Source organism: Varanus komodoensis, unplaced genomic scaffold (assembly GCF_004798865.1).
Source record: "Varanus komodoensis strain SLA01 unplaced genomic scaffold, ASM479886v1 scaffold129, whole genome shotgun sequence".
NCBI lineage: Eukaryota > Metazoa > Chordata > Lepidosauria > Squamata > Varanidae > Varanus > Varanus komodoensis.
This window is the reverse complement of record NW_025335373.1, coordinates 3,476-23,384: the sequence shown is the minus strand read 5'-3', so window position 1 is coordinate 23,384 and position 19,909 is coordinate 3,476. Positions and strand designations below refer to the sequence as shown.

At 48.3% G+C, this 19,909-nt stretch overlaps 1 protein-coding gene across 2 annotated transcripts; it reads right to left on the bottom strand.

The window, feature by feature from the left end:
• Positions 1-3,555: 3,555 nt before the first annotated feature.
• On the bottom strand, positions 3,556-14,857 carry LOC123019553 (calcium and integrin-binding family member 3-like). 2 transcript variants are annotated; one of them, XM_044422511.1, is made up of 6 exons: positions 14,807-14,857; positions 14,040-14,074; positions 9,220-9,331; positions 7,073-7,220; positions 5,395-5,590; positions 3,556-3,772 (listed from the first exon to the last, which is right to left on the bottom strand). In XM_044422511.1, exons 1-6 carry the CDS (start codon positions 14,855-14,857, stop codon positions 3,751-3,753), a joined length of 564 nt encoding a protein of 187 aa, XP_044278446.1. In that variant the 3' UTR covers positions 3,556-3,750. The 2 variants fall into 2 exon arrangements, with proteins under 2 accessions (XP_044278446.1, XP_044278447.1); XM_044422512.1 differs by lacking the exons at positions 9,220-9,331; positions 14,040-14,074.
• Between the last annotated feature and the right edge of the window lie 5,052 nt (positions 14,858-19,909).

Below are 19,909 nucleotides of genomic sequence, written 5' to 3'. Positions count from 1 at the left end.
CTGAAGAGACCCAGTTCCCTCAGTCTAGCCTCATACGGCATCCCCTGCAAACCAGCCACCAACCTTGTTGCCCTACGCTGCACTGACTCTAACCTGGCTAAATCCTTTCTGTAATGAGGGGCCCAAAACTGAGTACAATACTCCAGTTGCAGGCACACCAGAGTCATATAGAGTGGCATTAATACCTCTCTCGATCTAGAAGCCACACTTCTATGCAACCACGGGTGGCGTTCGCCCACTTGGCCACCGCGTCACACGGCTGACTCATGTTCAGCCTGCAGTCAACCAGCCCCCCGAGGTCCCTTTCACAAGTGCTGCTCTCCAGCCACCTGTCCCCTAACCTGCACTTATGACGCCCATCCCTATGCCCCAAGTGCAAGACCTTGCACTGATCCACAGTGAACACCATCCTGTTGTCTCCTGCTCCTCAGTTGTGGCCACTGCTCCAGTTTTAGTATCGTCTGCGAATTTGATCAGCAGACTGTTTACCCCTTCTTCCATGTCATTTATGAAAAGATTAAACAGGATTGGCCCCAGGACCCCGCTTGCCACTGTCTACCATCCCGATGATTCTCCACTAATGCTTTCAGTCAGCCAGCCATGCCCTAATCCATCAGACAGCGCATTGGTCTATCCCAAAACTCCTCAGTTTCTCAACCAGGATATCATGGGGCACTTTGTCAAAATCCAGGTAACCCACATCCACCAAATTCCCTCCATCTAGCCACCTCAAAACCTTGTCATATAATTTCCCAAGGTTTGTCTGGCAGGACCTGTTTCTTCAGAAGCCGTGTTGCGTGGCCAGCAACCTCCCTTCCCTATCTAGGGTTACTAGATCTCTTGCTATTATGAGCCTTTCCATTGTCTTTCCTACAATGGATGTATGGCTAACCAGTCTGTAATTCCCCATGTCCCCTTGATTACACTTTTTGAAAATTGGAACCACTGATGCCACCCTCCAGTCCTCTGGAATCTCACCCATTCTCCACAAGGCCCCAAAAATGGAGGCCAGAGAGCACGAGAGAACTCCGGCCAACTCCCAAAGTACTCTCAGGTGTAACCCATCAGGACCTGGTGCCTTTGTAACCTCTAGTGCCCTTGACTTCTGGGGGTGAGTGACTCTAATCTGGGTCCTTAAATCCCCGACATCATCTGATCCCCCATGCGAATCTCCCCTGTCCTGCTTTGGGGAGAACACAGGGGCAAAATAGTCATTTAGCATCTGTGCCTGTTCCCTCATATCAGTCACTGGATCTCCTTCCTCCTTATTTAGTGGTTCCACCACTTGTCTCCCCTTCCTTTTGCTATTTACATGCTGAAAGAAGCCCTTTTTGTTGCTCCTGATATTCTTTGCAAGTCTCAGCTCATAATCAGCCTTAGCCTTGTGAAGAATCCTTCTGCAATGGGCCTCCTCCTCCTGGTATACCCTTTTGTCTTCTTGCCCCAGTGCCCAGGGGCAATTACAATAATTATTTATTTGTATTTGCTTATATTTATTTGTTACTCCTACTGTATTCTGCTTTTTTTCCTTTTGCAAGGAGCCTGAGGCAGCATATATACATAGGTCTCCTCTCCACCTTATCCTCACAATGGTCCAGTGAGAGATTCCATGACTGGCTCAAGGTCATGCGGTGAATTTCATGGCTGAGTGGGGACAAGAACGAGGATCCCCGAGTCTCACCACCAGGCCTTCCTGGCTCCCTGTATTTGCTTAGAAAGAACTGGGCCTAGTTAGAGCAGACAACCTGCCCACGCACTGCTGACACAGACTGGCCATGGTTTTCCAGGGTTTCACATAGGAGCTTTTCCTACCCTACCTGGACATGATGGGGATTGAACGTTGGAACATTCACAACAGATGAACAACCGTGTCCAATCTTCCCACCACTGCTATGGGGAAGCAGGTGAGAAAGGGCCTCCTTCGCTGACCTCCCAAAGACGGTGGGGTGAGAGTCAAAATCGCCCCGTGAGCACTTGCAAAAGGACATTCTCATAAACACCCTTTTGGAACTGGAATGTGGAGTGGGACACACAGGCTGCAGCAAAGCACCTCTTGTTAAGTCTCTCCCACTTCACACGATTGCCAAAACAGAAATGCCTGAAAACAAGGAGGGGTTTTAAACCAGAAGAAGGGATGAAGCAACAAAAAGCCGTTTGTAAAGTGCAATCTAGAGAATGTATTTGTTCAAGCACTCCTTTCCCCTGCAGTCAAATCACACATTATATTAACAGGTGGTCTGGTTTTGTGTGTTGATTCAAAAAAGACAACCAAGACTTGCCAGTTGGGATTGAGCCTATGGTGCATGGGGAGATGGCTCACTCTATGCTCCTGCACTACATTCCAAATAAATCCCCCCCCACACACACACACACACACAAGACGTTGCCGTAAAGATGAGGGCTCTGCACTGGGACGGGTTCATAAATGAGCCGGAGTGAGGGGTCCTGTGCAATCACAACACCAAATTGTTTAGGGTGCTTGAGGCGAACAAATGTTGCAGGAGCGCTCCAGATTACTAAGGGCCCGAGGAAGACAGAAGGGGCGTTCTGCTGCGTTCTTGCTTGGTCCACCTGGGCCACCACTGCTGGCATGGACCGGAATAGGCTCTGTGGAGCTTAGGGGAGTTTTCCCAGACCCATTTCTTCGGCCACTAATGTGCTGCCACCGCCACCGCTCCCATATCCCCGTTGCCACTGTTACCCATCACCCTGGCCTGCAAGGCTTCGCAGAGTGCAGCTGCAATACGTACTACCTTGCTGGAGTGAGGGAAGCTCAACTGTGACCTTCTGCACAGAAGGCAGGTGGTTCACCAGCCAGCGACAGCCGCTCCCCTATTCAGCGTCAGAAGGTGTAAAGTGATGTACGTGGCGCTTCATGCATGCGCTGATGAGCTGTGAGCGGGCAGTGACTGACCAAAATATCTTGAGATTATGGTGGACAGCTCAGTGGCAATGTCAACCCAGCACAACGCTGCTGAGAAACAGGCAAATGTCATGATGGGTATAGTTAGTAGCAGAACCCGTTGTTATTTGTTTTTTGGCGCCAGGCCAAGACCTTTTTATTTAAACGTTATTTTAACTGTTGCTTTTATTTATTGATTTTAAATCTGTTGCCAGGATGTCTCCAGTATTTTATGTATTTTGTACAGAAATATATTTATGTATGTGTTGGAAGCCGCCCCGAGGCTTATGCGAATGGGGCAGCATACAAGTTTTCCAAACGAACGAACAAACAACCTCTGCTAATATCATGCTAGCTGCATGTGATATGGCTGGTCTTGGAATACAGACGGAGAGAGCCTGCCAGGTCACACCAAGATCCATCTAGTCCAGCATCCTGTCCACACAGCAGCCACACCGCAGCCCACAGGAACCTGCGAGCAGGTCATTGGTGCAACAGCAGCCTTCGGCCAACATGCTCCAGCAACTGGAAGACATGCTGTCCCTGAGGCTGGATGTAGCATATAATCCTAACCCTTTTTTATATCAATCAGAAAAATATATTGTCCTACCAAGTTTGTTCCCACTAATCATTTAATCATTTTTCAACAATAGACAAGGTATGTTTGTTTGCCTCCATCCTCTTCAGAGCCTGCAAGAGTTTCCATTTCTCCTTCGCAAGGAACTCCTCCTCCAGCTGCACCGAGCGCACCAGCATCTTATCCAGCTTCACTCCCAGTGCAGAAAGGAGTGGGGCTCGGCACAACATAGAGGATCTTCCATCTCTTGAATGGTCTCTGGGATTTTTGGTCAGATTCTAATATGAAAAGTGCTGTTAAAAGTTACAGTAATACTTAAGCAGTTATGGTGCAGTGTCAGAAAACCATTCACAAGTAAGTGCAATAAAACTGATAAAGATAAAACATCAACTGGAAGCTAAATTCTAGGTCTCAGTCTTGTGATTTTCCAGAGGGACTCTAAAACTATTTTAGCTTAGGAAAAATGCTGCTTTTTGGCTAAAAGAAACGGACAAGACAATAGAGCAGCCCATGCCTCCTATGTGATTAGGAATGTATAATAGAGATCTAGTAACCCTAGATAGGGAAGGGAGGTTGGTGGCCATGCAAACCTTGTGAAATTCTAGGGCAAAGTGCCTAGACAGAGGGGACATGGTGGATGTGGTTTGCCTGGATTTCAGCAAGGCCTTTGACAAAGTGCCACATGATATCTTTGCTGAGAAATTTGGGAGTTTTGGTATAGACCAATGCACTGTCCATTGGATTAGGGCATGGTTGACTGACCAAAAGCAGAGGGTAACCATTAGTAGGGAATCATAAGGATGGCAGCCAGTGACAAGCGGGGTCCCCCAGGGCTATGTCCTGGGACCAATCCTGTTTAATCTTTTCATAAATGACATGGAAGAAAGGAAGAACTGCCTGCTGATCAGATTTGCAGACAATACTAAAACAGGGGCAGTGGCTACAACTGAGGAGCAGGAACTCCGGATCCAGAAGGATCTGGACAGACTACGGAAGTGGGCAGAAGACAACAGGATGGCGTTCAATGTGGAGAAGTGCAAGGTCTTGCACTTGGGGCATAGGAATAGCTGTCATAAGTACAGGTCAGGGGACAAGTGGCTGGAGAGCAGCACTTGTGAAAGGGACCTGGCTGACTGCAAGCTAAACATGAGTCAGCAGTGTGATGTGGTGGTCAAGAGGGCAAATGCCATCCTTGGTTGCATAGCCAGAAGCATGGCTTCTAGCTCAAGAGAGCTATTGCTACCACTCTATATGACTCTGGTGCGCTAGAGTCAGTGCAGTGTAGGGCCGCAAGGATGGTGGCTGGATTGCAGGGAAAGCTGTATGAGGCGAGACTGAGGGAACTGGGTCTTTTCAGCCAGGAGGAGACTGCAAGGGGATCTGTTGGCAACATACAGGTATGTGAGGGGGTGTCACATGGAGGTGGGTAGAGACCTGTTCTCCCCTGCTGAGGAGGGCAGGACGTGCTCCAGTGGAGCAAAGCTCAGGGAACCAAGGTTCAATTTGGATGCCAGGAAGTGCTTCCTGACAGTTAGGACCCTGAGGGTGTGGAATGGGCTTCCATGGGAGGTGGTTGAGGCCCCATGGGTGAGGGTGTTCAAGGATAGGCTGGATATGCTCATGAGTGGAGCTGGCTGGAGCCGGGGGTCAGTCTAGATGGCCCAGGAGACCCCTTCTGACTTGCTCCATTTCTATATATCTGTGTGCTCCAAGAAGAGAACATGGCACAGCTTATACTCATTAGAAAAACAAAAGCTCGTCCAGTGGCCCATGTGCCATCTATTTCTCAGGCCTGTGAAGTGACATGACATGAAGGAAGCCTGAAGAGCATGTTCTCATCTCGCATTATTTTCCTGGCATGGTTTGACTTGTGATAGGGGCTTCCACAGGACTAGAGCAAAATTGATTCAATCACCTGAGGAAGTCGGGTGCTCGCGTGATCATGTGCTGGAAATCTTCGAGGGACAGCTTTCCATCGTTGTCCAAGTCAGCCTCATCAATCACCTTGTTACACACCAGGCACACTTCTTCTGGAGTCAGTTCTTTGCGGGTCAGTTTGTTAACCGTCTTCTCCAAATCAGACTTGCAGATGTAGTCATCATTGTTAAAGTCTGCTGAAAGTAGCACTTGGGACTCTCAGAATTAGGAGGGAATAGAATCGTCACACTGGCTCTAACTCTGTAGAGTTACTAAAGGTATCCCGCTTTGCAGGTCTAGTACAAGCTCTGCTCAGCATCTCTTCCACCTGAATGGGCTTTCAGAACAGCAGGTGGGGCTGGGCTGAGGCATTTAGCTGCCAGAGGCAAAGGACGCGACACTCCCCTCCCTCCAAGTGCAAGCACAGACATCAGCTGGGCTGGTAAATGAATCTCGGTCAAGCACGGGTGATGCGTTTGCATCTTCAAGGCACCTCAAGGCTGGCATGTGGCATGTAGGGCAGTTCAAGTGGCACCCACATCTCTATCTGGCAGTGCCACCCCACCCACAGAACCTGCTACCCAGGCCAACCGCCTCATTCTGCCCAACAACCGGATTCATTCTATGGAAGCTGCAGGGGTGTGGGGTGCGTGCTGCATGCGCACGCACGCACCGACACACACGCTCCGGTCCCTGTGTTTCTGATAGCACTCTTTAGGTACTTGAAAGCTGGTCTTCCGGGGAGGGCCAGGATCTAGTCTCACTTGTCCCAGATTACATGACACAGAATAAGGGGTTAGAGGAAGCCAGATCATGGTGGGACATCAGGAAAAACTTCCTGACTGTCAGAGCAATGCAGCAATGAAGCCAATGACCGAGGAAGGTTGCGGGCTTTCCCACATTGGTGGCATTCAAGGTGCAGCTGGACAGCCATCTGAGAAGGACGGATGAACTTGGAGCACTGAATCAAGCAGTGTGTTGGCCTTATGGGCCCCTTCCAATTTTGCTGTTCTATGACTCTTACCCATGAACATCTGAATTTCAGTTGGCATAAAAACATTTTATTCCAGTAAATCCATTGTCTTTCAGTGGGGAAACACTGACTGCAAGACGGTTGCAGGATCTCCATTACCCTGAGGACAAGGGAAGTCCAGGTAGTGCAGTTTTCCCTATCAATTGATCTTACTGTCTGGAAACAGCTGTGCCTGCCAAGAGCCAGTGCAGAGTAGTGATTAAGAGTGTGGGACTGGGACTCCGGCTACCTGGGTCCTCATTCCCACTTAGCTATAGAACTCACTGGGTGACTTTGGGCCAGGGACAGACTCTCAGCCCAACCTACCTTGCAGGGTTGTTGTTGTGAGGATAAGATGGAAAGGAGGGGGAGAATTATGTAAACTGCCTTGAAATCCTTGGAAGGGAAAAGAGGGATGTGAATACATAAATGAATTAAATATTGAATGTTCTTATCTGCAACTTTTTAAAATTTTACTTTTAGGTTTGTGTCATGGTTCCAGCTTAGCATACTATACCTTGCTGCAGACAATGTCCTTGGATATGCAAAGAACGCAAGACTTTCCTGCTCTAAGAAAGCTGTGGGAGCATCAGGCAGCTCTCCCTTGCAACACACACACCCTCTGGCCAAAGCCGTCTCCAGGGCTCCCTGCAGGGCCACTCACCATAGATTCGGAAGGCATAGTAAGCCTTCAGCTCGCGAGGTGCCATCTCACTCATTACCGAGAACATATCCAGGAAGTCGTCCAAGGTCATGTTTCCCTCGCCATCCTCGGAGAAGACTTCAGCTATCCGTTGTCGGAAGGGATTGTCCTAGGAAAGGAAGGAGTGGGGAATGAAGTGGGCCTATTTCCCTTCTGGTTGGTTTCATGGTATCCCTCCCCCCCGGGGCAAACTTTCTAGGCAACTCAAGATGACATTCTTCTTTCAGGCTGCTAAGCTCCTTCCTTTCAGTGTTTTCCTCAGGAACTGCAATATGGGCTTTTAAATCCACGGCGGCTGCAGTTCTGGCAGCCGCTAGAGTAGATGCCAGCTGGTTTGCTCTCCTGGAGCAGTGCTGCCCTGGTGCTTTCTGCAGCCGTGAAGCTTGTTCTTTCTTAGCTTTGAAAAGCGTTCGTGTATGTTTTAACTTGTACTGGCAGCACAACAAGAGATGCTGACAGCCTCCAAGAGTCATTTTGACCTCACCTTGGTGCTCTCATCTTTGGAATGAAGCAAGGAGGAGCGAGTCCCCTGGCTGTTTCCACGCAATTCGATTTTTGTTCCAAGTGCAAGTCAGATGTTCATGGGTGGAAAGAGCCCACACGTTTGCAGAAGGGTCAGAGGCTGTCAATAATTTCTCATACTGCCTCAGTCCAAGCGGACACCCAATCAGGGTTTTTATGGGAAACCAACAGAATGGGCAAGAGGCCTCAACCCTTTTGCCGTGCCACCACCAGAGGTGTCAAGAGGAGGCGATAGGGAGACCTTGGTACAGGCAGAGGCTGGTGGTGCTTGGGTCAGCTGTGCTGCTGTTGCAGGTGTCACAGGGAAGTTTAAGCTGGGGTGGGGGCTCCTTGAATGGAGCCAGTCCGGGAAGGAGAGAAGGCAATGATAATTTGCTCCCTACCTTCTTTCCCACTGTGACAGTCAGATGGAATGTGCTGCTTCATTGGAAAATTGGAAAAAAAAAGGCATTCCATCAGAGCTGACTTATACCTCAGTTACAGCCGACATGTTGACAACCTTCTTGTCTGTTTGCTGAAATTTTGGACAACTCTAGCAATGAACTTTTCAGAAGGAATCCATTCGTTTTCAACCACATCTCATACATCCCATAGCGCTAATCCTTCAGCTGATTTGTTTATTGCCATGATCCAGCAGGTAGCATAACACATTCAGTACGCAAAAGTCTACTCAGTGATGCAGAAGTGAGTTGTCATATGTAGAAACAGCCAAGGATCGAACCCTGCTTCTTTCAGTTCAGAGAACAGAGCACCAAGACTGGGTCAAACATGGCAGAAAGAAATCAGCTGGAGAAAAAGAAGACAGCACCTGACAAGTTAGTCACTGGAGAGCTGCTCAGAGAGTACAGTTCCGTGTGCACGGGGGGTTCCCTGCCCCCTTTCCCCAGGGGTGGAATATTTTTCCTCATGGCTTGGTGAACTCTTCCTACCTATGGAAGTAACTCTGGAGCTCATTTCGTCTGTGACTAATGACAAGCACGGCTGTACGTCTGTTGTGAGGGGCCTGGGCAGAGAGCCAGCCAGAGAAGTCCAAGGGTTGTCAAATCCAACTCCTCCTGCAAAGCAGGACAGCAGACCACTTTCCTGTCCCTGCTGCTTATGACTCAACCCATGCAGCCCCAGACACCATAGGCTGGTGTACTCAAGCAGCTTTCTAGCCCCATGCCACTCGGGCAGGCAGAGACAGGGAGCCTCTCTTCCCATAGGAGCCAGTCAGCTTCCATCTCTGGTTTCAGAGGACAGACTTTCGCTGGTTTTAGTCAAACTGCAGCAATTCCATCCCATTCCACCTTCAAGGGAGCTGCTTCTGTGTTCAAGATGCCGGTGGCACCTTGCTGGCATTTGGTTGGATCCAGATTTAGTCACACATAGGGTGGACCCATTGAAATCAGTGGGGCATAGGCTAGTCTTGAGTAACTATTTTTCATTTATTTCAATGGGCAAACTCTAAGTTCTGTATAATTAAATCTGGATGTGATCTACATAATTTCCTTACCTTGGGCAATCAGTACACAATATATAATTCCCTGGGGGATCAAACTATGGCAGTGTGAGTTTATCTCCTTGACAGGCTTGCTGGCCAGTACCTTCAGCTCAGGCATGCTGGCAATGAGTTCATAGGGGAGCTTCACGTTGGGCCTCTTTGTGTAATCAAGTGGGACCAGCTGAGGGGCCAAGTCACGGTACCTGTCAAACAATCTGCAAGCAAGCAAAGGAAAGGAACGCGTCTCTCTCACCAGTCTGATCCAGGTCAGGGCCTGCCCTGTGGCTGTTCACTGGGATGGCAATAGGCAGGTATCACTGGGCAACTTGCAGGAGGTGACAGGAGCGGGGATGCTTTGGGGATCTCAAAGAGTGTGGCAAGCAGCAAGAGAGCTGGAGTCAAGCAGCAAGACAGCAGAGCCGAAGCACAGTCCCAGCAGGGAGGGCACTGGGATCCCTGCTGTCCTTGGCTGCTCCTCTGTTAACCTCGTTTGCTTTTCCTGGCAGCATGGGGGGCTCAGCTGGATGCAGCTGCTGGCATAGGAAGGAGGCCGGGGCAGGGGCCGGTCTCCCCTCTCCTCAAAAACTGATTGCAGTGTTAGAAGGACTCAGGGTGCAGCAAGGGCAGAGGCTGGATGGGTGGAACAAAGCTTCATTGTTGCCTTGAAGGCTATTGGTTGAACTAAGGAAGGTAAAATCTTTCACAATTTCAATTTCTTCCTTGTTGGCAAAGTTGTACGATTCCTCTGCAGTCCTGATTTTTGTTTTCTCAATGTTCAGCTGCAGTCCTGCTTCTTTCACTTTCCGCAGAAGTTATTTTGATGTGTTACTGCTTTGTGTTAATACTACAGCATCACCTGACATCATCTAAATTATTGAAGTATCATTCATCAATTTTCACTCCTAATCAGCCTCATCCAGCTTGGCTCATTATATGTTCTGCACAGAGGCTGAAAAGGTAGGGAGATAACAAAGACTGTTGTCTGACGCCTTTGTGTAGGAGACCATTGCTTTTCTCTGTATTCTATCCTGAGCGTAGCTTCCCGTGCACAGTAGTTTATGGACAAGTGCTGAGGCAAACGCATTTCTCTCCGGACCAACCAGTGCCTTTCAGGATCCTCGCCAGCAGTGGCTTCACTGCAGTGCATAAAGAGTGGATTGATCTGAGCATTTTTGGTGCGCTCCATTAAGCGGCGTATGATACTTACCCCAAGTGCCTCTTCCTTTTTGGAATCCAGCTTGTATATTAGGTATTTCTCACTCTATAGAGGCTACAGTTCCTCATTACATTCTTTGATCATCCCTGTGCTTGCATGGGGAATTAGTGCAATGGTCCTATAATTACTCTTTTGTACCTCCTTTCTTGGAGATGGGAATGTATATCGAATGTTTCCAATCTGTGGCCCATTGTTTTGTTTTCCATGTTTGTTCACATACTCTTTTTAGGATTTGGACTAATTCAGTTTCTGAAGCTTGGAATAACTCTATTGGCACCCTAACCGCCCCCCACTCCTGTGATTTATTCCTTCCAAGTGGCTCAGAGTAGCTTTCACATCACTTTCTAATATCGCAGGTTTTTCCTAATAGGGTTCCTCTTTGAAGGAGTTGGTCATCCTGTTATGTCATCTGTATAGTCCTTCAGTATGTTGCTTTCACCTTCAATTTATTTTGGTCAGATAGTATGTTTCCCTGTCAGTCTTTCTTCATTTGTAATCTAGGTTTCAATTTCCCTTTGATTTCTTGGATTTTCTGGAACCGGTCTCTTGCTTTCCCCCTTTTGTCATTGTCTTCTACTTCTTTGCTCTGGTCACTGTAGTAGTTCTTGTCATCTCTAAGTGATAGTTGTGATCATTCTAAAAATCAGGCTAGTTGTAGAAAAGTTGCTTTCAGGATCCTGTCCCTATTTCTGTCCCCTTATGTTTTTACTTCTTACCTGTCCTTAACAGTGATAAATTCTCATTAATATCCTCTACTATAAGAACGGCTAAATCTGGTTTGCTTGTTTAACGCTACTGCTTATTGCCACTTTTTAATGTTCACTTTTTAAACTGAGCTGTTTTGTTAATTTTGGAATGGGTCCAGATTTAGAGTAGATCCACTGAAATCAATGGGATGTCCAATTTAAGACCCTTTGATTTCAACTGACCTACTCCAAGTATGTCTAAAACTAAATGCAAGGCCTTATTTGTAGCCAGCTACTCTGAAACCCATGTACAAAGGTGGGCTACACACTATTGGAGTTGTCCTAATAAAAGCTGTAGTTTTATGTTTTGCATTAAAGAAATCTTTGCCTCCCATCCCACGCCTCCCAAATGCCCACGGTTGCTCCATCCGGACTCCCCTAGGGCAACAGGGGGCTCAGGATAGACCAGCGAGTCACCAGCCAGGTAACCAAATGGACAGCGCAGCAGGCAGGAGGAAGTTACAATGCAACCAGTCTGAGTCCACAAAATGTACTGTATCAACTCCTAATTGTCTGGATTTACCAAGTTTCTTGCCAGAGTTTTGAAAACTGCTGCCAGCTGGTTATCTGCTTGCTATTTTAAATACCAAACTAGTTTACTCTTTGTCTTTATGGAATTTCCTACCTCAAACTGTAAAAGCAAACATTGATACCTGTTGAATTCTGGAACTCCAGATCTGTCACTCAAGCACCTAATGTATCATAATGTTTCCACGATGTTTTCCTGATGATTTCTCAATGTTTCTGTGTTGTCCTTGTATGCTTCTATATTGTTCTGGCATATAATCCATTCGAAGTCTCACCCCCCTCTCTGCAATCCATATGTGAATCCAGCTCAATAAAACACTCTGTATATGCTCTGTTTCTTTGTAGTCAGTCTTAAACTCGCTACCCCGCAGTGCTGCTGTATTTAGGAACACCTATTTGCTATTAGAGGGATGCAGGTAGCGCAGCGGTTTAAACTGCTGTGCTGCTGGGCTGGTTGATTGAAAGGTTGATTGAAAGGATTGAAAGGGCTGGTTCCAATCTGCACAACGGGGTGAGTTCCCGTTGCTCCATCCCAGCTCCTGTCCACCTTGCAGTTGGAAAGCATGCAACTGCAAGTAGATAAAAAGGTACCACTTCAGTGGGAAGGTAACAGCGTTCTGTGCACCTCGGTGTTTAGTCATGCTGGCCACATGAACATGGAGACTGCGGACAAACGCTGGCTCCCTCAGCTCGGAAATGGAGGTGAGCACCGCCCCCTAGAGTCAGGCATGACTGGACGCAACGTCAAGGGGAAACCTTTACCTTTGTATTTGCTATTAATAAACTCTTGAATGCTTGAGTTCATACTCTCTTTGGATCTTTCATTCTTTGCTGATCATTAAGAAATAAAGGCATCTACAAGGGGAGTTTTCACCCCAACTTCAGGAAAGTGGGGGCACTGAGGGGGAGTCTTCTGTGTTGTCTCTGCTGGCCTCTGTGGTTGCTACAATGGGCTCGAATAGTCTCTGTGGCCCACAGCTGGCATCAGGGGAAGTGGGAGAGAACAATGAGGCAGGCATTTCAAAAGCATGCCCTATTAATAATAGATGCCTTATCCATGATACGATTATGCCGTTGGCTACTGTTCCACACGTGAAACACCCCCGTGCTTGGGTTTCACAAACTGCAGTGCTTCGCTCTGCTTGCTCTTCTTGCTGTACAGCACATAGAGCAAGAAAAGCACAGTTCTCCCATCTAGACCCTCCTCGCCCCCACCTTGCCTGAAGAGGGTGGGCGTTTGCTGAGTCATTAATGCATACCCCACTGTTCTTCCGTGGAGTTTTCAGTCATGCATGGTGCTCTCCCCACATCTCCCAGCAAAATTTTATTCTCACGATAACCCTATGTGGTAAGCGAGGCCTTTTCATTAGCTGCCCTCTGCATGTAACACCCTTTCCAGAGAGACCTGCCGAGCCCAACATTCATCTTTCTAGCACTGGGTTCTCCAGGTCCAGGCATTTGATGGCATGTGATGCATCAGTTGAAGTGTTTGGTGTCCCTGATGTTTTGGTTTTTATGGCTTCTTTTTAGTCACTAGTGAGCAGAGTAAATAATTTTTAGTTAATTCTATGAAGTTTCTGATTGGTATGTTTTAATCTTGCAAATTCTTGTGAGTTCTCCCTTCAGCATCAAGTTGAAAGGACATGACTCCAAGCTGAGTGGGGATTCAAACCCAAGGTCCTAGGCCAAAGCCCTGCCCAGTGTACACATTATTCCTTAATCTAGGTGGAACCATTAATTTCTCAGTTGGGTAATGAGAAATGGCCGGGGAAACATAAAAGACACAAGAGCAAAATGGTTGCAAATGTTGTGTTTTCAGTTCTTTCTCCTGGTAAACCCAAGAGTCAGAAAAGATTTGGTCAAGATGGAAAGTGGGAATTATGTGATGGAAGGTCTGTAATACTTCTGATCACATGTATCAGCTTGTCATGGGGCATGCCTAAGTCTACGGTACTTCCAGATGGACAGCACTACCAATAAAAAACGGTGCGTAGCCATTCTGACTCCTTCTCCTCAACGGGTCTTTTTTTGAAAAGTGAAGAGAGGGAAGAACCTGCATGGGAAAAACCCTAATTTGGCCCACTTGCAAAATTCCAAGAGCAAGGCACACATTGCTTGATTAAAAAACCTTGAAGCATGCTTTTACAAACCATTAATACTCACCGAATCAGTCAGCTATATTGCAATGTACTTAAACTTACTTTGTCAGTGTAACAATAAACTTCCCTTAGCTGATGAGGAAGAAAACCAGAACACCAAGTTAAAGATCGAGGCTGGCAAAATGCATCTGATCAAGCATGCGTTTGGCATCAGTAAAGAGCCAGCCGGAGCACCAAGTTGCATTTCCCTCCGTGTCGAAGAAAGAAGTTTAGGGGCAGGAACAGAAATACCAGCGTGAGCCTTTGGATCTTGCCAGGCATGCCATTTTCTCACCTCAGAATTTCTTTCCTTGTGAAAAAAGTTGCATCCTGAAAAGCATAAAGACACAAATCAGGCATGGGAGTGGGTGCAAACGGAATGATTTGGCCTCCTTTTCGGGAAATTTGCCCGGTGCAGTGCTACGGATACCCTGGTGGGATGCGGTGGCGCAGTGGGTTAAACCGCTGAGCTGCTGGGCCGGTTGATCGAAAGGTCGGCAGTTCGCATTCGCAGACAGGGAGAGCTCCCGTGCTTTGTCCCAGTTCCTGCCACCCTTGCAGTGGGAAAGCATGCAAATGCAAATAGATAAAAAGGTACCACTTTGGTGGGAAGGTAACAGTGTTCCGTGCACCTTGGTGTTTAGTCATGCTGGTCACACAGCCACGGAAACTGTCTGCAGATGAACGCTGGCTCTCTCGGCTAGGAAATGGAGGTGAGCACCACCCCCAAGAGTCAGACATGACTGGACTTTAATGCCATGGGGAAACCTGCACCTTTACGGATACCCACCAACTCAGGTGGCAACTGGTCCCAATGCTGGACTAGCAGAAAGGGATACAATCAGCTCACTGAATCTAAGCAAAGGGGGCATGTTATTCCTCCGAGTGTGGCTGTCAGTGCCACAGCCGCTGCTCACTCACGCACCCTTCCCCTTTCGTTCCCACCCAGGGTCCTGCGCACTTTGGGGATGCGGAGGAGAAGCCCCCTTCTGCAGTCCGTCCTGCGCTAGCAACATTCAGACGTGTGCACAAACAGATGTGTGATGGTGTCTCTTTTCTTACCTGATATGCACCCAGTTGTTCTGGGGTGAAGATGGTCTGCTTGTTACCCATTCTTGAGCTTGAGGCTTTGTCCCATGACACCTGCCCCTCTTGCTCCAGAGGCTGAATGCCAAGATTTGGAGAAGCCGCAACCACATAGCTCGCTGGGGCTGGGGGGGATCAGGTATCGCTTGCTCTGTGTTGTGGTCTGGACCATAATAGGGGCATTACATCAAATCCGCAGCCCAGTGAAGGCAGCACAAGGTGTGTGTTCAGCCCCACTCACCCGCCTCTGGAATGCTGCAGGCAGTTTCAGGTTACAGCACAGAGGCCAACAGCACAGCCTTCTTGCTGGGCAACCAGCAGGATGCAGGCTGGTGGAACTGAGATGGAACAGCAGTGCTCAAGGGCTCTCTCTGGCCACCCAAAGGTGCCTTCTGCCAAATCACAGCTTGTTGAATTAGGCCCAGGATTCCAGCCTGCCTTGCCCTCTAGAATCTTGGTCCTGTCTTCCGTGGCATTGATGCTCCCTCCTACTTGGTGTCATCTGCAGATCTGATACGTACCCTTTACAGTTTCATTTAAAATAAATATATATTACTTTTGGAGTATATTCTGTAAGGGCATACAACAAAATACTCCAACAAAACCATAGTAATATTTTAAAGGCAGCATACAATACCCCAGCGAGAACATAAACTGTGCTTTAAAATATATCCCCCCACCCCACGCCATCCTGATCTGCAATTCTAGCACTGGACCACACTGCAGGACAGCTGTAACTTAACGGGCAAGTTCAGATATCACTACAACATGGCATGATAAATTGCCAGAATAAATTGCACGATGTGCCAAGCAGGTGTAAGGAACCTGACAAATCACAGGGCTCTTTGTGGTTGCATTCCTCCCTCCCTCTTACCCTACTTCAGTGATGGTGACCCTTTTAGGGACCGAGTGCCCAAACTGCAACCCAAAACCCACTTATTTATCACAAAGTGCCAACACAACAACAAAACCTAAATACTGAGGTTTTAGTTTAGAAAAAATAACTCACAGCCAGTCCAAGCAAATATATATATATATCTACTTGGCAGCGCACTGGGTGGCCATGCGAAAGCTTGGATGAGTCGCAGCTAGAGTCGCGGCTCGTGACGTCATCGCCTGGCACCGCTACTCCTTTCTGAGCATGCGCATCGCCCCTATGCGCACTGTTGTCTGAAGCTCAGCTGCGGGGGTGATGCTGGGGTGACTTGTCTCACATACCAACAGAGAGGACTCCGCGTGCCCACTCCACGTGCCCACTGGGGCGTGTGTGCCATAGGTTCGCCACCACTGGGTTGGGGCATAGTTGACTGACTGAAGGCAGAGGGTAATCATTAGTGGGGAATCATCAGGATGGTGGCCAGTGACAAGTGGGGTCCCCCAGGGCTCTGTCCTGGGTCTGATGCTGTTCAATCTTTTCATCAACGACATGGAAGAAGGGGTGACTAAACTGCTAATCAAATTCACAGACGATACTTAAACAGGGACAGTGGCCACAACTGAGGAGCAGGTACTCCAGATCCAGAAGGGCAGGAGACAACTGGATGGCGTTCAATGTGGGTAAGTGGAAGGTCTTGCACTTGGGGCATAGGGATGGGTGTCGTAAGTACAGGTTGGGGGACAAGTGGCTGGACAGCAGCACTTGTGAAAGGGACCTCGGGGTGCTGGTTGGCTGCAGGCTGAATGTGAGACAGCAGTATGACGTGGTGGTCAAGAGGGCGAACGCCACCCTTGGTTGCAGAGCCAGAAGTGTGGGTTCTAGATAGAGGTATCACCACACAACTCTATATGACTCTGGTGCGCCTGCAACTGGAGTAATGTGTTCAGTTCTGGGCTCCATATTACAGGAAGTATATACCCAGTTTAGAGCATAGGGCCACAAGGATGGTGGCTGGATTGCAGGGAAAGCAGTATGCGGCAAGACAGAGGGAACTGGGTCTTTTCAGCCTGGAGAAGGGGAGACTCAGAGGGGATCTGTTGGCAACATATAGGTACATGTCATTGTTAGTCGTGAAGTCGTGTCCGACCCATCGCGACCCCATGGACAACATTCCTCCAGGCCTTCCTGTCCTCCACCATCCCCTGGAGTCCACTTAAGCTCGCACCAACTGCTTCAGTGACTCCATCCATCCAGCCACCTCATCCTCTGCCCTCCCGTCCTTCTTTTGCCATCTATTGTTCCCAGCATCAGGCTCTTCTCCAGGGAGTCCTTCCTTCTCATTAGGTGGCCAAACTATTTGAGTTTCATCTTCAGTATCTTCAGCCCATTGCCATATGGGGAGAGATTGTTTCCATGGATGGAGGCCAGGCCTCGCTGGCCTTCCGATTACTATGTTGCCAAGGCGACAGCCCAGCCCGAGCCCGAGCCCATGCAGTGGCCAGGCCGTGCATTCCAAGAGGGCAGATTGATTACCACTGTGCTACTGGACAGTGTGTTTTGCTTGTGGACAAGGAGGGCACCTGGCTTGTTCCTGCTCTTGGAATAAGCAGGCGGGAAACTTCCAGTCCCAGTGTTGTTGAGCACCATGATGCTGGGACCAACGCCAGAACCCCAGTAGCCCCCCGCCCCAGAGGGCCTCCTTCAACCCGACACCTGCCGATTGACGTCACTTTGCAGACACCTCCTCTGCCTGAAACACGGGCCACAGGCTTGACTGACAGCGGCGCCACTGCTTCGTTTATGGATGAGAATTTTGCTGTAAAGCACTCCATTGCTGCCACCTCCCCTCCAAGTGGATTCAATTCAGAGGCAGCTGCTGCGGGGGGGGGGGGGGGGTCCATTGTCATGCCGGTCTTCCCCATTGACCCTGCAGATTGGTAAGCATCGCGAACAAGCTGTGTTCTTGTTAGTAAAAGATTTGCAATACCCCCTGGTACTGAGCATGGACTGGTTAGTTAAGCATGAACTTCAAATAGCGTGGGACTCTGGGCAAATACCATTTAACTCCGAGTTTTGCAGCCTCCTCCAAACTCTCCCCCAACATCCCGCACCACTCTTCCTCCTCAGTTTCAGTACTTTCGGGATGACTTTGATCCCCAAGAGTCTGACAAGCTACCACCCCACCGCACTTGTGATATGGAAATCCACTTACAGCCGGGGGTCACCCTCCTTGTTGGCAAATTACGGCCCATGTCCCCCAAGGAGCTGCAAGTACTCAATTCATTTCGACCAACTTAAAAAAAGGTTTCATTCATCTGTCCTCATTGCCCACTTCAGCCACACCCCTTATTGTTCCCCAAAAAAATTCAGACGACCCTAGAGTTTGTATCGATTTCTGCCATCTAAATTTGATTACCGTCCCCAATACACATTCCATGCCTTTATTCTCTGAGATTTTAGAACGTCTGGGCCACGCAGCCGTTTTTACTAAGTTGGATCTCTGAAACGCATACAATTTACTCTGCATCCGCCCTTGATTTGAACCTTTGACCACATTTGCATCACATTTTTGCACATATGAATTCACCGTTTTACCTTTTGGGCTCATGGGCGCAGGCGCAGTTTACATGGTTGATAAATGAGTTTTTTCATGACTTTTTGGATGACTTTTTGATTGTGAACTTGGATGATTTGTTGATTTTTTCCAATGACCCAGAGTCCCATGTGTGCCACATGCGAGCAGTCCTCCAATGCATGCGAGAGAATCACCTCTCTGCTAAGCTGGAAAAATGTGAATTTCATAGCACTTCCCTGATGTATTTTGGGTATCAAATTTCTCGAATGGGTTACAGATGGATCTCGAGAAAGTGTGTGCTGTATTCTCTTGGCAACCGCTTCGCACGAAAAGGGAGCTGCAAAAGTTTTTGGGTTTTGCTAACTTCTATCACCGATTTATACCTCACTTCTCTCATTTGACAGCTCCTTTGACTGACCTTTTGAAAGAGAAGAGACGGCGATTGAACTGGCCTCCTGAGGCAGTGGAGGCTTTTGCCGCCTTAAAACACCATTTCGCTTCAGAAAACCATCTAATCCACCGCAATATGTCTGTTCCTTTTGTGTTAAAAACTGACACTTCTGACAGAGCTATAGGGGCAGTTCTTTTGCAATGAGGAGGAGGGTCCAGCAGTGACCTCAGGCCTGTGGCGCTTTACTCCCGCAAACTCACAAGTTCAGAACATAACTACAGTATTTGGGAGAAGGAATTGTTGGTGATAAAAGTGGCCCTGGAAGAAAGGAGATATTTGTTGGAAGGGGCCTCTCACCCGGTCCTCATTCAAACTGACCATAAGAACTTGGTCCATTTTGCCTCAGCTAAGATCCTCAACCAAAGGGAAGCATGTTGGGCATTGTTCTATACACGTTTTCGTTTCCACATAGAGTATTTTCATCATCAAAGAACATAGAAACATAGAAACAGAGCGAGTCAGCAAGGGTCTCCCGGGCCATCTAGTCTGACCTCCGGCACCAGCCGACTCCGCTCACGACACGCCCACCATGTGGAACCTCCTAGCAGATGTGCTGTCCAGGAAACCTGAGTACTTTTAGGGCAATGAAGTGCACCCTGAGCCTGCCCCTATCTTACCACCTGAAATGCCTGCGTCAGTCACTGCTTCGACCTCTTGGCAGGTGGACTTTCTCTGGGCCCAACAGGCTGACCCCTTTGTCCAGGCCAAGAGGGAAGAAAGGCAGGTGCTCTACCTTCTGTTTACAACTTCGAGAACAGTTTATTGTTACATAACCAAGCTGTGTACATTCCATTGCCACTTAGAGAATGAGTGTTACAACAATGCCACGATTCCCCCTCTGTGGGTCATTTTGGGGTTTATAAGACTTTGCATATGGTAACCAGGGACTTTTGGTGGCCTCGCATACACTACGATGTCAAGTCTTATGTTCTTTCATGCCTCACTTGCCAACAGGCCAAACACCAGCCTGGCAGACCTTCAGGGTTGCTACAACCAGGGGACGCCTCCTGGCCCCTGGCACACAGTTTCTTTGGATTTCATCATGGATTTGCCCCCATCTAGAAGCTTTACCACCATATTGGTCATCACAGATTTATTCACCAAAACGGCTCACTTTATTCCTTGTACAGGACTTCCCTCAGCTAAAACCATGGCCTCTCTTTTTGTAGCTCATAT